The sequence below is a fragment of the Salvelinus sp. IW2-2015 genome, unplaced genomic scaffold (assembly GCF_002910315.2).
Source record: "Salvelinus sp. IW2-2015 unplaced genomic scaffold, ASM291031v2 Un_scaffold3042, whole genome shotgun sequence".
NCBI classification, from domain to species: Eukaryota; Metazoa; Chordata; class Actinopteri; order Salmoniformes; family Salmonidae; genus Salvelinus; species Salvelinus sp. IW2-2015.
The window spans coordinates 87816-104276 of NW_019944334.1; the positions used below are offsets into that span (position 1 = coordinate 87816).

The window sequence follows — 16461 nt, forward strand, 5'->3', positions numbered from 1 at the left end:
TTATTTCTTCGACACTGTCATAYGAGCTGGTTTAATGAAGTTTGAAAACAAATCTACATATACCTTATTCTACATGGGTAGATGCCGCATACGGCTCATAACCACCAGACGCTTTRACGCTTCTTCTTCTTTAAGTTTTATTGGCGAATAGCAACCAACTGACAGGTGCCCACAGCGCCACCTACTGTACTGGAGTGTGAGACCGCTCACGACCTATCTACGCCACTATATTCTCTTGAAACTTCCCCTTTTTWAAAAAACATTTTAGTCTAAAATGACACACAAATATCTAACTGCCTGTAGGTCAGGCTCTGAAGCAAAGACATGCTTATTCTTGGTACCATTTGAAAGGAAACACTTTGAAGTTTGTGGAAATGTGAAAATAATGTAGGAGAATATAACAATAGATCTGGTAAAAGATAATACAAAGAAAAAAACAACTGTTCTTTTGTATTTTTTTTGTACCATCATCGTTAAAATGAAAGAGAAAGGCCATAATGTATTATTCCAGCCCAGGTACAATTTAGATTTTGGTCACKAGATGGCAGCAGTGTATGTACAAATACTGATCCAATGAACCATTGCATTTCTGTTCAAAATGTTGTATCAAGACTGCCCAAATGTGCCTAATTTGTTTATTAATCAGTTTTCATGTTCAAAACTGTGCACTCTCCTCAAACAATAGCATGGTATTMTTTCACTGTAATWGCTATTGTAAATTGGACAGTGCAGTTAGATTAACAAGAATTTAAGCTTTCTGCCAATATCAGATATGTCTATGTCCTGGGAAATGTTCAACCTCATGCTAATCACATTAGCCTACGTTAGCTCAACCGTGGACAGGACACCGATCCCGAAGAAGTGTTAACTAACCCAGAATTTATAATAAAATAMAATCATTCYATACAAACCTYACTACTCCCATCACCCCCACCCCAAATATGCATCAAACTCTTTGGTTTCGTTCATTTTCAATGGAGTAGTACGCAACACTAGGTTGGGTGTGCGGCTGTGATGAGATKACGCTTCGAACACACCGACAGCGTATTTGCGCAAAATAGGACACAGTATCATCTGGCTATGTGTACAACAAAAGTTCAACATTCAACTTCTGCCACCATTTCTGTCCTGTCATCCTCCCTCCTTAGGGAGGGTGCATCAGTTTGTCTTCCCTGTCATCCTCCCCCCTTAGRGAGGGTGCATCAGTTTGTCTTCCCTGTCATCCTCCCTCCTTAGGGAGGGTGCATCAGTTTGTCTTCCCTGTCATCCTCCCTCCTTAGGGAGGGTGCATCAGTTTGAGGAATTCATTCTGAGCCGACTGTAGATCATTGGAGCAGTGGGGATCAGGATCGCCTTTGTCCGGGTAAAGTTGTGTCTGGGACTCACCTTACATGAATGTAGACTTGGGCTAACTTAATAACATTATTAACTTAGTTTCACTGAATTTTACACGTGAACTTGGTTTGTTTGAGAAAGTGTGCAAAGCTGTCATCAAGGCAAAGGGTGGCAACTTTAAAGAATCTCAAATCTCAAATATTTTGATATGTTTAACACTTTTTTGGTTACTACATGATTCCATATGTGTTATTTAATAGTTTTGATGTCTTCACTATTATTTTACAATGTTGAAAATAATAAAAATAAATTAAAACCCTCGAATGAGTAGGTGTGTCCAAACTTTTGACTGGTACTGTATATACATACAAAGGTTTTGTAAAGGATATTCACATCGTTTTATGCTCACTTCACTTGCTGTACGTTAGACTTTTATTTTGAAATTGGTTCAGAGTGAAAACGGCTGTTGAACTGTCATTGGCTAGAGGAAGAGGAAGTTGAACTGTGATCACTTCCTGTTTTCATTTTTTTTTTTTAACAGTGGTCTGAAGTAGCAGSCAACAGAGTTGATCTCCGTAAACCACTGAAATGTCTTCGAAGCCCACTTGTCTAATTGTGGCCAGTGCAGCTTCACAAGGTAAGGCGTTAACACGTTATGAACATTTCATTTCTTCCACTTCTGTCGATACGAGCACGTCAAGCTAGCGCTGCTGAATGTAACCTTATGTCATGTGACGGACGACAATGAGTCTTCATATTTTCAATGAACTAGATAGCTATTGCACCCATATTAGTCATGTTTTACAGTATCTTTTCTGTGTCAAAGGGAAATATTACTATTTTGTAGCAGTAATGTTATCTTATCCCGGATTGTTTTTGACACAATCATTATCATATTGTACAATCATCACCATGAATGGTTCATACTGCTGCTTTAGTAGCTAGTCTGCTGTTAAGTTCTCTCTCTCCTCCCAGGAGTGTCTGCTCGGTCGTTCCATCAAGCCTTCTGTCTCTGCAGTTCAGTGTTCAACCTGCAGACGGCTACACCAGGGGTAAGAAACACACAGAGCTACACACACACACACACACACACACACACAGAAAAACAGACACACACCAAAAAAAACACACACATGATGTTGGTGTCTTGTCATTTCCAGGGGAAGCCCATAGATTTTGTCGGGGTGGATGAAACCACAGCCAGATGGGTCCAAGACTTCAGCCAAAAGTCTTTTGCGACCCCAGCCAAGTTGGAGTCAATAGACGGTAACATTACATGCATAAGTTTGTAACCTTCGTATATTTCTTTGCCGCATTCATATCCAAAATATGTCAATTGTTASACAGTAATTGAGCGGTCAGTTATGTGACTGTTAAGATACAAATGGAAATAGTTGGCGYAATACTTTGAAGGTCACGTGACGATGTCGTGTCTGTCCCCTATATTCCAGGTGCTCGGTACCAAGCTCTGCTGATTCCAGACTGTCCTGGTGCGCTCACTGACCTGGCACACAGTGGCTCTCTGGCACGTATCCTCGCACACTTCACCTCACAGCAGAGTCAGTACCCTACCCTGTGCTCTATCCCCTAGTCTCTCGTGTAGATCTCTACAGGACAGATCCCCTAACACAGATTAGGTCTCTATTCAATCCGCTAAAGCCCAATACAAATTTAAAGGTAATGCTCCTGCATTGGGTGGAGACTGCATTCATGGTAAACAAATATGTTTTTGTCGGCTCAATCAGAAATTACCTTTTTAAATTTCTATCGCACAGCGATCCAGATCCGACAGGGGCTTCAGCTATATCTTGGACTCAAAAGGTTTAAGAAACTAATATTGTGAAACATTGTTGCGTGGTTTGTGAGATGTTGTTTTTACATGACACGACCATGTCTGTACCTACCAGAGGCGGTGTGCGCTATAGGACAAGGGGTATCTGGTCTGTGCTGCGCCATAGARGGACAGAAGTGGATCTTCACTGGCTACAGTCTCACTGGGGTAGGGGGGGGGGGGGAAATAACACTACATTCCAAATTAATGAAAGCCAATAATATACCTGATTTTACATGAAAATATATGGTTACTCGTTTCATACAACTTCCATTCTCCCGGTTGTATTATTTCCCAGCCGTCTGTGTTTGAGTTGGTGAGGAGCCCAGACTTTGCCAACCTGCCTCTGATCGTGGAGGACTTTGTCAAGGACAGCGGAGGATCGTACACCGGTGAGTGTGGGAGATAACAAAAATACCAGTTCCAGGACGTCTACATCGCAGAGGATTTTGGGCAAATGGTCAATAAGTAGGGTTGCAAAATTCTGGTAACTTTCCCCCAAAATCCCAGTTGGAACAGTCCCAGAATCAGGAAGGAGTAGGCAATACATTCAGAATACTACAACCCAGAATTTCTGGCAAACCTGTTTTTTTGGAGGGGGGGGAAGAGGGTGGCAAAATTCCACTCAGTCAGATTATATTGATTGGCTTCCTGCCATGTTCAACACTACTTCAGAATGTGCAGAGATCTGAATTGGTCTCATGTCTCGACACGAGGAAGTAATGTTTTAACACGGCAGGAAGCCAATCAATATGACTGACGTGGATGTTAAGTGTTGTGTCTCGAGCAAAAAAAAAAAAAGATGGAACCTGACGTATTTCTGTCACTGTTGTTTTTCCAGCTAGTCAGGAGGATGCCGTGCATGTCGTGATCGACAGACACCTGGTGACCGGACAGAACATGCAGTCTACGTCAGTCGCTGTCAATAACCTCATCATGCTCTGTAATGGAAAGTAACATGTCTTCTGTTCAGCTACGTAGGGACCAAGCTAACAAGCCTTGGGCCGGGATTCAATCCGATCGTGCTTTGACGGCTATGCGCCATTTTTAAAAAGGTAATCTGCCATGGAATCGACATATGCCGCGTTTATCATGAATGCGTGGGAATATTGCCTTTTAAAAGGAGCTACTGCCTTTGAAAAGCAACGAATCCATTTGAAAATGGCCAATTTGGCATCGATATGAGTTAGTGTAAATCGGATCATTTTGGTCATAAAGTGGGTCTCGTCTAAAATGGAGTTTGGAATATCTGTGTGTCACAACGGATAAATGAAGGTTGGGTTTTGATTTGACGATGTCCATTTACCCACTAACATGGGGTGAACAGCTGCKGTGATTGYTCTCTATCCAATAGCATAAACAGTGAGACAGACCTGCCCAGCAGCTCCGACCTTTACATAAGACAACAAATCACGCTTTTTTTCTTTTTACTTGAGAAAAACTGCACCAAACACCTTTTTAGATGTAAAATTACACAACTAAAACATCAACTCAATACATCTGTAATAAATGTAATCTTCGATTCATTCTGGGGATTTTCAGGAAGTGAAATAGGCTTCATGGGGAATAAACAGATTTAACCACACCTCCAAAACTGAAACCTGTTTTTCTAATAAGCAACAGAAAAACGTGCCAATCAGCGTCTTCCGTGGCTCTTTTAAAAAGGTGCGTTGCCCACAAAGCGCGATCGGATTTAATCCCAGCCTTATTTTGACATGAACAGGATATGATTTAGCAGACCGGGCTCATCAGAGTATATATATATATATACAGTAAGAAGACTGAACCTTTCAAATACAGGTGTCGCAGGCAAAATCTCAAAGTAGAGCTCGTTTTTACATTCAGTGCGATCAAGGACAAATATAAAAGTTCTGGGTACAAATGTGATAATATGAAGTTTAGTTGGGCCATGAGGACAACTCCTGTCTTATGTACTGTACACCAGGGTTGGTGCAATTCCATTTCAGAAAGTAAACCAAATTACAATTAGATTYCAATTTGACCTTGTAGAAGAGAATAGGAATTGTCAGTGCTCTTCCTGAATGGACTGGATTTTAGATGGAATTGAGGCCAACCCTGCAGTCTACTACAGCAGAGGTTTGTAGTACTACTAGCTTAGCTACCACACACACACAGCCTAATTCAACAGCCACCGGTGAGGTATTAGAAAAAGTATCAATGTATGTATGTACATTTCTATTGTCGATTACATTTTTATATTAAAAACAAACACTGAACAATGTACCTTTTTTTAATTTCATGTCAAAGAAACATTCCTGCAGCAGACTGGTGTTTGATTTAGACCTGACAAACATTATGCCTCAGATGTAGGCTTAATCTATGTCCGGGAAACCAGTCCTTAAAATGGTAGAAGAATACTTCATATCTTTCCATTTAAAAACATGAACACCTCGTGTGTGTGACACACCCCATAATAACCCTGTCACCAACCCCCAGTTAAACTGCTTTTTACTGCCACGTTGGCAGCTTCAAGTTTGTCACTCCACCCCTCGTCACATTTACTCCACATACAACACGACCTCCGTCTCCAATGATCACTCTTCCTGAGATAAGAGACGTCATTCATAAAAATAAATGGTAGAATCCTCAAGCTTGGTTGGTGCTCAGTGGCTCAGCAAATATTACCATGAACTATACCATTTGCTCATACGGTTTATCGATTTGCTAAAATAAAAAAAAGGAGCTTGAGTCTCTTACTCTGATTGGCTCATAACAGGTCATAGAAATAGTCCAGCCCCTGGCCCAGTTCCCACATGGAGATTCCTGTACCTAACTCAGTGGCTAAAGAGATACGCTGGTGGAGAGACTACAGGAGAGAGAGGGAGAGAAAGACAGGGCAATACATTATAAAAAAATCTGTGTTTCTGGAAAATGTTGTTTGATCATGAATCAACTTAAACCTGGTGTACCATGATACTCTTTCAGTGTATTTATCTGGTTATTTTGAGAATCGTCTGCAGTGCATTCAGAAAGTATTCAGACCCCTTGACTTTTTCCACAGTTTGTTACGTTACAGCCTCATTCTAAAATTGATGCTTTCCCTCCCCTCAATCTACACATATGACAAAGCAAAAACAGGTTTTTAGAAATGTTAGCAAATGTATAAAAATTAAAAAAACATACCTTATTTACATAAGTATTCAGACCCTTTTATGAGACTAGAAATTGAGCTCAGGTGCATCCTGTTTCCATTGATCATCCTTGAGATATTTCTACAACTTAGAGTCCACCTGTGGTAAATTCATTTGATTGGACATGATTTGGAAAGGCACACACCTGTCTATAAAACTAAGCCATGAGGTCGAAGGAATTATCTGTAGAGTGTCGAGACAGGATTGTGTCGAGGCACAGATCTGGGGAAGGGTACCAAAACATTTCTGCAGCATTGAAGATCCCCAAGAACACAGTAGCCTCCATCATTCTTAAATGGAAGAAGTTTGGAACCACCAGACTCTTCCTAGAGCTGGACGCCCGGCCAACCTGAGAAATCGGGGGAGATAGGCTTTGGTCAGGGAGGTGACCAAGAACCCGATAGTCACTCTTAACAGAACTCCAGAGTTCCTCTGTGGAGATGGGAGAACCTTCCAGAAGGACAACCATCTCTGCAGCACTCCACCAATCAGGCCTTTATGGTAGAGTGGCCAGACGGAAGCCACTCCTCAGTAAAAAGGCACATGACAGCCTGCTTGGAGTTTGCCAAAAGGCACCTAAAGGACTCTCAGACCATGGGAAACAAGATTCTCTGGTCTGATGAAACCAAGATTGAACTCTTTGGCCTGAATGCCAAGCATCACGTCTGGAGGAAACCTAACACCATCCCTACGGTGAAGCATGGTGGTGGCAGCATCATGTTGTGGGGATGTTTTTCAGCAGCAGGGACTGGGAGATTAGTCAGGATTGAGGTACATCAATCGTTCAGGACCTCAGACCGGGACGAAGTTTCACCTTCCAACAGGACAACGACCCTAAGCAAACAGCCAAGACAATGCCGATTTGGCTTTGGGACAAGTCTCTGAATGTCCTTGAGTGGCCCAGCCAGAGCCCGGACTTGAACCAGATCTAACATCTCTGGAGAGACCTGAAAATAGCTGTGCAGCGACGCTCCCCATCCAACCTGACAGAGCTTGAGAGGATCTGCAGAGAAGAATGGGAGAAACTCCCCAAATACAGGTGTGCCAAGTACTGAGTAAATGGTCTGAATACTTATGTCAATTTGATGTTTCAGTTTTTTATATATATCAATTTGCTAAAATGTATCAAAAAATATTTCTTTGTCATTATGGGGTAGTGTGTGTAGATTGAGGTAAAAAAACAAACAATTTAATCAATTTTAGAATAAGGCTGTAACGTAACAAAATGTGGAAAAAGTCAAGGGGTCTGAATACTTTCCCGTATGGTGTCTGATGTATTCTGTACATCAAAGGGAGGTCAAAAGGTCATACCTTCAGTGTTGGGTAATACACCACATGCTTGACTCCATTGCTCCTAGAAGGTGGAACACAAAGTGAGTTACTGTGGTGTGAAGATACAAGACGAGACACATTTCTTCACCAAGACGGTAAATAAAGGAGTGCTGTCCCCCTAATACCATAATCTGGTAGACTAACTGTCCCCCTAATACCATAATCTGGTAGACTAACTGTCCCCCTAATACCATAATCTGGTAGACTAACTACCTCTAATACCATAATCTGTAGAGCTACTGTACCCTAATACCATAATCTGGTAGACTAACTGTACCCCTAATACCATAATCTGGTAGACTAACTGTACCCCTAATACCATAATCTGGTAGACTAACTGTCCCCCTAATACCATAATCTGGTAGACTAACTGTCCCCCTAATACCATAATCTGGTAGACTAACTGTCCCCCTAATACCATAATCTGGTAGACTAACTGTCCCTCTAATACCATAATCTGGTAGACTAACTGTCCCTCTAATACCATAATCTGGTAGACTAACTGTCCCCCTAATACATAATCTGGTAAGACTAACTGTCCCTCTAATACCATAATCTGGTAACTAACTGTCCCCTCTAATACCATAATCTGGTAGACTAACTGTACCCCTAATACCATAATCTGGTAGACTAACTGTCCCCTAATACCATAATCTGGTAGACTAACTGTCCTTAATACCATAATCTGGTAGACTAACTGTCCCCCTAATACCATAATCTGGTAGACTAACTGTCCCCTAATACCATAATCTGGTAGACTAACTGTCCCCCTAATACCATAATCTGGTAGACTAACTGTCCCCTAATACCATAATCTGGTAGACTAACTGTCCCCTAATACCATAATCTGGTAGACTAACTGTCCCCTAATACCATAATCTGGTAGACTAACTGTCCTTAATACCATAATCTGGTAGACTAACTGTCCCCTAATCATATATTCTGGTAGACTAACTGTCCCCTAATACCATAATCTGGTAGACTAACTGTCCCCTAATACCATAATCTGGTAGACTAACTGTACCTATACCATAATCTGGTAGACTAACTGTCCCTCTAATACCAATAATCTGGTAGACTAACTGTCCCCCTAATACCATAATCTGGTAGACTAACTACCTCTTGTAGCTGAAGTAGTGCTCCTCAGCCTGTTCATCCCATAGTAGTCGAGGCTTCAGCTCTTTCAACAGCTCTATGAACCTTTACAGGAAACAAAGGAGAGAGGGTTGAAGGGGGACTGGAGGTGACAGAGAGAGGGTTGAAGGGGGACCTGGAAGTGACAGAGAGAGAGTTGAAGGGGGACCGGAGGTGAGAGAGAGAGAGTTGAAGGGGGACCGGAGGTGAGAGAGAGGGTTGAAGGGGGACCTTGAAGTGACAGAGAGAGAGAGAGGGTTGAAGGGGGACCTGGAAGTGACAGAGATTTTATACTAGTAATCTATACAGAAGATTGTATTATTAGGAGTATCCTACCTGCCCCCCAGCAGTGGTTCAGCTCCGTAGGTGGAGAAGTCCAGTCCATACAGGTTGAGTCCCAGCAGTATCTTGTGTCTCCATTGGTTGCTGGGGGACAACTCTAGAACACATTCTCTCAGCCAGGGTAGAGGGGAGCTGGGGCCCGGTCTAGGAGGGAAGAGAGAACCTGACTTATTGATATACTAAGAACAATGGGAGTGGCCTATAACATCTGTCAAAATGTTCAGTGATGGTCATTTTACCAATATCATATTTTTTTAAATAAAAGGATATGATTGTTTCAGTGAGAAGGAAATGTTACCGTTCAGAGGAGAAGTCGTAGGTCATTAGACTGAATCCGTCCACTACGGGAGCTAACTGCTCAAACTGCTCCCTCCCGAACATCCCCGGCTGGCCTGAACTGATCACAACAGAAAGATTAAACAAGGAGAAAATAAATTAAACTCCTCTCTCTCTGGATCAGACATGTTAGTAATGGTATTGAACTGATTACAACAGAAGGATTAAACTCCTCTCTCAGGATCAGACATGTTAGTAATGGTATTGAACTGATCACAACAGAAGGATTAAACTCCTCTCTCAGGATCAGATATGGTAGTAATGGTATTGATCTGATTACAACAGAAGGATTAAACTCCTCTCTCAGGACAGATATGGATTAATGGTGTAGTGTAGAGAATGTTCTGCCGATTGAATCCTTGAGCGGACAGCCTAAGTTATTTTTATCAGGATGCCGGAGTTAAAACAGTGTAGTGTATTTTCGGGATGGAAAAACACTTTCAGTGTAAATTAAAAAGTACTAAAACCAGAGATAAGATAATGGTGAATGTTAGATACATTAAACCTGTTGATGATCTGTTCAACTAACACTATCAAATGTCTGCCAGGATTGAAGTTATTATGGTTAAAGTTGATGCCAGACTGTTAATGTATCTGTGACCCCGGTGTGATTCTAGAGCAGCTGTTGTCTTCCTACAAGCCTCTCACTGGTGTGATTCTAGAGCAGCTGTCGTCTTCCTACAAGCATCTCACTGGTGTGATTCTAGAGCAGCTGTTGTCTTCCTACAAGCCTCTCTCTGGTGTGATTCTAGAGCAGCTGTCGTCTTCCTACAAGCCTCTCACTGGTGTGATTCTAGAGCAGCTGTTGTCTTCCTACAAGCCTCCCTCACTGGTGTGATTCTAGAGCAGCTGTTGTCTTCCTACAAGCCTCTCTCACTGGTGTGATTCTAGAGCAGCTGTTGTCTTCCTACAAGCCTCCCTCACTGGTGTGATCTAGAGCAGCTGTTGTCTTCCTACAAGCCTCCCTCACTGGTGTGATTCTAGAGCAGGCTGTTGTGTGCCATTCTCTCAGTGCCATAGACATCTGTAGAACTGCAGAAAATTGGATTAAAATTACACCTCCATGGTCTCTAAAATGATCTCAAATTCAGCCAGGCTTTCTCAAATGCAGCCAGGCTTTTATGCGTTTTAATGATTTGATAATATGTTCTCATTCATACTGGCTTTTATATGTTTTAAATGATCTGTATCACCTACCTTGGTGTGACGGCTGGTGGAATCTGTATCACCTTACCTTGGTGTGACGGCTGGTGGAATCTGTACCACCTACATTGTGTGACGGCTGGTGGAATCTGTACTACCTACCTTGGTGTGACGGCTGGTGGAATCTGTATCACCTACCTTGGTGTGACGGCTGGTGGAATCTGTATCACCTACATTGGTGTGACGGCTGGTGGAATCTGTATCACCACCTTGGTGTGACGGCTGGTGGGAATCTGTATCACCTACCTTGGTGTGACGGCCGGTGGAATCTGTACCACCTACCTTGGTGTGACGGCTGGTGGAATCTGTACCACCTACCTTGGTGTGACGGCTGGTGGAATCTGTATCACCTACCTTGGTGTGACGGCTGGTGAATCTGTATCACCTACCTTGGTGTGACGGCCGGTGGAAGTCTGTACACACCTACCTTGGTGTGACGGCGGTGGAATCTGTACCACTACCTTGGTTGACGGCAGGTGGAATCTGTACCACCTACCTTGTGTGTGACGGCCGGTGGAATCTGTATCACCTACCTTGGTGTGACGGCCGGTGGAATCTGTATCACCTACCTTGGTGTGACGGCCGGTGGAATCTGTATCACCTACCTTGGTGTGACGCGGTGTGGAACTGTATCACCTACCTTGGTGTGACGGCTGGTGGAATGTACCACCTACCTTGGTGTGACGGCCGGTGGAATCTGTATCACCTACCTTGGTGTGACGGCGGTGGAATCTGTACCACCTACCTTGGTGTGACGGCCGGTGGAATCTGTACCACCTACCTTGGGTGTGACGGCTGGTGGAATCTGTACCACCTACCTTGGTGTGACGGCGGTGAATCTGTACCACCTACCTTGGTGTGACGGCGGTGGAATCTGTATCACCTACCTTGGTGTGACGGCTGGTGGAATCTGTTCCACCTACCTTGGTGTGACGGCCGGTGGAATCTGTATCACCTACCTTGTGTGACGGCCGGTGGAATCTGTATCACCTACCTTGGTTGTGACGGCCGGGGGAATCTGTACCACCTACCTTGTGTGACGGCCGGTGGAATCTGTACACCTACCTGGTGTGACGGCCGGTTGAATCTGTACACCTACCTTGTGTGTACGGCCGGTGGAATCTATCACCTACCTTGGTGTGACGGCAGGTGGAATCTGTATCACCTACCTTGGTGTGACGGCCGGTGGAATCTGTATCACCTACCTTGGTGTGACGGCCGGTGGGAATCTGTATCACCACCTTGGTGTGACGGCGGTGGAATCTGTACACCTACCTTGGTGTGACGGCTGTGGAATCTGTACCACCTACCTTGGTGTGACGGCTGGTGGAATCTGTACCACCTACCTTGGTTGTGACGGCCGGTGGAATCTGTATCAACCTACCTTGGTGTGACGGCCGGGTGGAATCTGTATCACCTACCTTGGTGTGACGGCTGGTGGAATCTGTATCACTACCTTGGTGTGACGGCCGGTGGAATCTGTACCACCTACCTTGGTGTGACGGCTGGTGGAATCTGTATCACCTACCTTGTGTGACGGCTGGTGGAATCTGTACCACCTACCTTGGTGTGACGGCTGGTGGAATCTGTACCACCTACCTTGGTGTGACGGCTGGTGGAATCTGTACCACCTACCTTGGTGTGACGGCAGGTGGAATCTGTACCACCTAACCTTGGTGTGACGGCCGGTGGAATCTGTACCACCTACCTTGGTGTGAACGGCCGGTGGAATTCTGTATCACCTACCTTGGTGTGACGGCTGGTGGAATCTGTACTACCTACCTTGGGTGTGACGGCCGGTAATATCTGTACTACCTACCTTGGTGTGACGGCCGTGGAATCTGTATCACCTACCTTGGTGTGACGGCTGGTGGAATCTGTACCACCTACCTTGGTGTGACGGCTGGTGGAATCTGTATCACCTACCTTGGTGTGACGGCTGGTGGAATCTGTTCCACCTACCTTGGTGTGACGGCCGGTGGAATCTGTATCACCTACCTTGGTGTGACGGCTGGTGGAATGACCAGTACACATTCCAGCTTCTTCTCTTTAAGAGCCTCACAGATGTGTGTAATCATGTGGACCAGCTCCCTGAATGGAAAGGTGTTTATAGTCAATACAAACCAAGGTTGTAAAAGTAGATTTTAAGCTCTATCAGAGGGGTCATTACCATGACTACGACAGGTCACGGTGTCATGTGTTACTCACACTCTCTTGTTCCCTCCCAGCTGACTCCACAGCTCCAGCGTATAGCCATCAAAGCCTTCTGTCTGCAAAGGCAGAACACAATTAGGCGTTTACATTTGACATGTTAGTCATTCAGGATACACTCCTATGTTATAAACAGCGGAAGTCAACATCTGTAACAAACATTCACTTTGAGGTATACGACTGTATATGAGAATATTTACCGTAAAAAAAATACACATTCAACTTTTTGTCAGTTGATAAATTGTTTTCAGTCTCACTTGCCAACTGATATGTGATATAAATGTACTATAATGCATTAGTATTATATTGTGAATTCAACTCCTTATGTGCAGGCCCCATGGTCTTTTTATTTTACCTTTATTTAACCAGGCAAGTCAGTTAAGAACAAATTCTTATTTTTAATGACGGCCTACCAGGGAACAGTGGGTTAACTGCCTTGTTCAGGGGGCAGAATGACAAATTTGTACCTTGTCAGCTCTGGGATTCGTCTAGTACCCCAGAGACCAGGGTTTGATCCCCGTCTCCTCCTTTCCCATTTTGTCTCCCTCCTAGCTGTTTCTAAATGTCTGAATAAAGCATAAATACCCCTCCTTACCTTAGCTACGTCCACCATCTCAGTCCCCAGCTCCTCGATCTCATCCTCACTGTCCAGAACACTCATATAGTCCTGGTACGACCAGCCGTCAAATAACAGGCGAGGAACTGAGCGAGAAGAAGAGAAGTATCGGATGATGAGGGCCCTGTGATTGGTTATCATGTGACAGAGAAAGATTCTATCCGGTATTTTAAGCCTTATCCAGAAATTAGAATTACACCAAAAATGAAAGCATTTCTCTGAGGATGGTGCTGGAACATCTGATATAGAAACAAAACGGGACAGTTTGATGAAAAATATTTAAATAAAAAGGTTCAAATCTAGGCATGTCACATGATTACCAAACACAGGGGCCCTTTTTAGGACAAGAGACCAGGAGAGTCTGATCCGGAGGAGAGTCTGATCCGGAGGAGAGTCTGATCCGGAGGAGAGTCTGATCCGGAGGAGAGTCTGATCCGGAGGAGAGTCTGATCCGGAGGAGAGTCTGATCCGGAGGAGAGTCTGATCCGGAGGAGAGTCTGATCCGGAGGAGAGTCTGATCCGGAGGAGACTCTGATCCGGAGGAGACTCTGATCCGGAGGAGACTCTGATCCGGAGGAGACTCTGATCCGGAGGAGACTCTGATCCGGAGGAGACTCTGATCCGGAGGAGACTCTGATCATTGGAACTGAATGTGACTGAATGATACCATAGTGAGGTCATCTGGAAATATATTTTTTATTTAAACAGAAGCTGAGTTTAACACACTTACGCATTTTGATTTTTTTGTTTGCCTTCCGCACAGCTTTTACCCAACCTAGAAAAGAAGGAGAGTCTTTGAAAGACACAACTTTCTATATTTTCCATATAGTCCCTTAGTACACATGTCTGACTATCACAACTCTGACAAGTCCTTAGTACACATTTCTTAGGCATCACAACTTTGTTTGGCATCAATCTGGTTAGTCTATGAAAAGATTACCTGGGTCATGATCATGTAGACCAGTGATATGGAAGCTCTCCGGTCCTCTCCGTCTCAGCTGAAGCCACACCGGAGACACGGAGGTCAGCTTGGAACCGAACACCTTGGCAACATCGTAACCATGAGAGTTCCACTGGAGCGTGAGAAGAGAAATAAAGCAGAAAAGGGAAAGGTTATATGAAGAGTTGATTCTAAATGTATTCAAGGAGCCTATTGATGAGATATAGCTCGTACACAACAGTAGTGAGATGATAGTTCCACTATTAAATACACAGACATTGAATAGTAATAGCAGGGTGATCAGAACCAATCAGATAAACACATGGACTCCTGCAGGTAGCCTGGGTACCAGTCTGTATTGAGTTATCATGCCACTCCTTGCCATGCTAAACATGGAGTACAAGGAGTGGAATATTAGTGAATCAGGTTCTGGATTCCAGGCTAACCTGCAGGCAAAAATTGGCAACATTTCTGTAAAGGATAAAGTGTCACTGTTGTTCAAAGGTGACTGCAACGTTCAGTCTGGTTTAACCAGACTGTAAACCAACACACCAACCTGCTTTTAGAGACTTACACAGCGCCTGACTTAGACTGAAATAGGTGCCGGTACTCATTTTGTGTGCCGGTACTGTTTATATTTAGGTGCAGGAACTCTGCAATAAGCTAATAATTTTTATAAGAGGTGCAGGAACTCAAACAGAAGAACATTTGTGATGCTGGAACTCAGCTCCGGTGAGCTCCAGCCCAAATCAAGCACTGCACTTACAGGAGTTATATACCCCAGTACGGGCCCTTGGAACGTGTGTTGAGTCACAGCCTGTTGGCAGTATCTCCTCTCCTCCTTTACGATGTCCTTCCACTGAGGGTCAGCAACAACCAGACCTCGCGCCAGCACCGACCGCTCTGCCTGGGACGTCTGATATAATAATAAACAAACACAAGATAAAACTATTTGTATAAAACCAAACAAACTGTAGTCTCCAAGGTTGGGGTCAATTTCAATTGGAAGGCTGTCAATTCAGGAAGTAAACTGAAATTCCAATTCAATCATTGAAAAAAAAGGGCATGTATTTTCAATGATTTCCTCAATAACCTGAAAAAATGGCATCTATTCTCAATGATTTCCTCAATAACCTGAAAAAACAGCATCTATTTCTAAAGATATTCAGTTTCTGGGATTTTAATTTCAAATCACTTCCTGAATTGACTTCAATTACAATTGACCCCAACCCTGGTAGTCTTGATGACAGAATTGTGGAGCTGTGAGGAAGACACAGCAACTGTGGGAACTGGGATGAGACTAACTAAATAAACACTGACAATATCTATAATTAATTCATTGTGGTCTATGTCTATTCTACAATACTGGTCATTTACTTAAATCAGAACTGGGTATGGGGGGAATACAAAGTCCACACCATCTCCACACACATGGGCTGAGCCCTAGTGAGAACCCTTAACTCCAGCGTCCATATGCATAGCTGATTGAGCCCGTTACATACACTGGTTCCAGGATGCAAAATACTGATGCCACCACTCGCCCTCATCATAAATCACCACTATCCTCCTCTTCCTCACCTCTGGCTCCTGTGTTTTGGAGTCCTTCTTCTTGGTATCAGTCCTGGACAGCGTAGCACTAACATAGCTGACCAACAGGGTAACCAGTATGGTGTGTAGCACAATGATTAACGTTGTTTCTACTCTCATCTCTCCTCTGAGTCAAGCTACACAGAGACACGAACTGAAAAAAACTGATTTCTAGCTACCCACTCAGATAATAACAAGTTCTAGCTAGTGTGATACAGGAAACTGTGTCGGAAGCATTTGCGAGTTCCGGCAAGAACCACCCCTGCCTGGATAGAGTTACGATGTTATTGTTGTCAAGTCAGCTGAACACCCAATGATGCATGGTGCCCACAGCCAGTTCAACGTTTTGATATGAATTATAACCAGTGAGAAATCACGAATATACTAGCAATCTCACTCAACTCTACACATGTAGTTGCAGGTCTGTGGCTGTGTATACCAT

At 43.7% G+C, this 16461-nt stretch overlaps 2 protein-coding genes across 3 annotated transcripts; one reads left to right on the top strand and one right to left on the bottom strand.

Annotated features, from left to right (window-relative positions):
* The first annotated feature begins 1817 nt into the window (after positions 1-1817).
* Positions 1818-4571, top strand: gatd1 (glutamine amidotransferase class 1 domain containing 1). Its single transcript, XM_024142262.2, has 7 exons — positions 1818-1972; positions 2311-2387; positions 2496-2601; positions 2787-2894; positions 3243-3334; positions 3465-3558; positions 4008-4571. The coding sequence occupies exons 1-7, from the start codon at positions 1924-1926 to the stop codon at positions 4121-4123; spliced, it is 642 nt and encodes a 213-aa protein (XP_023998030.1). The 5' UTR covers positions 1818-1923; the 3' UTR covers positions 4124-4571.
* An 830-nt stretch (positions 4572-5401) lies between these two features.
* chid1 (chitinase domain containing 1) lies at positions 5402-16461 on the bottom strand. Of its 2 annotated transcripts, XM_024142264.2 has the most exons (13): positions 16011-16461; positions 15199-15348; positions 14433-14565; positions 14223-14267; positions 13472-13578; positions 12874-12935; positions 12664-12756; positions 9425-9523; positions 9121-9270; positions 8770-8850; positions 7630-7672; positions 5885-5993; positions 5659-5730 (listed from the first exon to the last, which is right to left on the bottom strand). In XM_024142264.2, the coding sequence occupies exons 1-12, from the start codon at positions 16137-16139 to the stop codon at positions 5895-5897; spliced, it is 1191 nt and encodes a 396-aa protein (XP_023998032.1). In that variant the 5' UTR covers positions 16140-16461; the 3' UTR covers positions 5659-5730; positions 5885-5894. The 2 variants fall into 2 exon arrangements, with proteins under 2 accessions (XP_023998031.1, XP_023998032.1); XM_024142263.2 differs by having other exon boundaries at positions 5402-5993.

Bases quoted from the DNA above. Each gene is read 5' to 3' on its own strand.
- chid1 (XM_024142263.2), bottom strand. From the start codon at position 16,139: ATGAGAGTAGAAACAACGTTAATCATTGTGCTACACACCATACTGGTT. The intron at 12,936-13,471 runs GTAAGGAGGGGT...CTGCCTTTGCAG, and splicing joins AGATGGTGGACGTAGCTAAG to ACAGAAGGCTTTGATGGCTA. The intron at 7,673-8,769 runs GTAGTTAGTCTA...TCCACCTTCTAG, and splicing joins CACTACTTCAGCTACAAGAG to GAGCAATGGAGTCAAGCATG.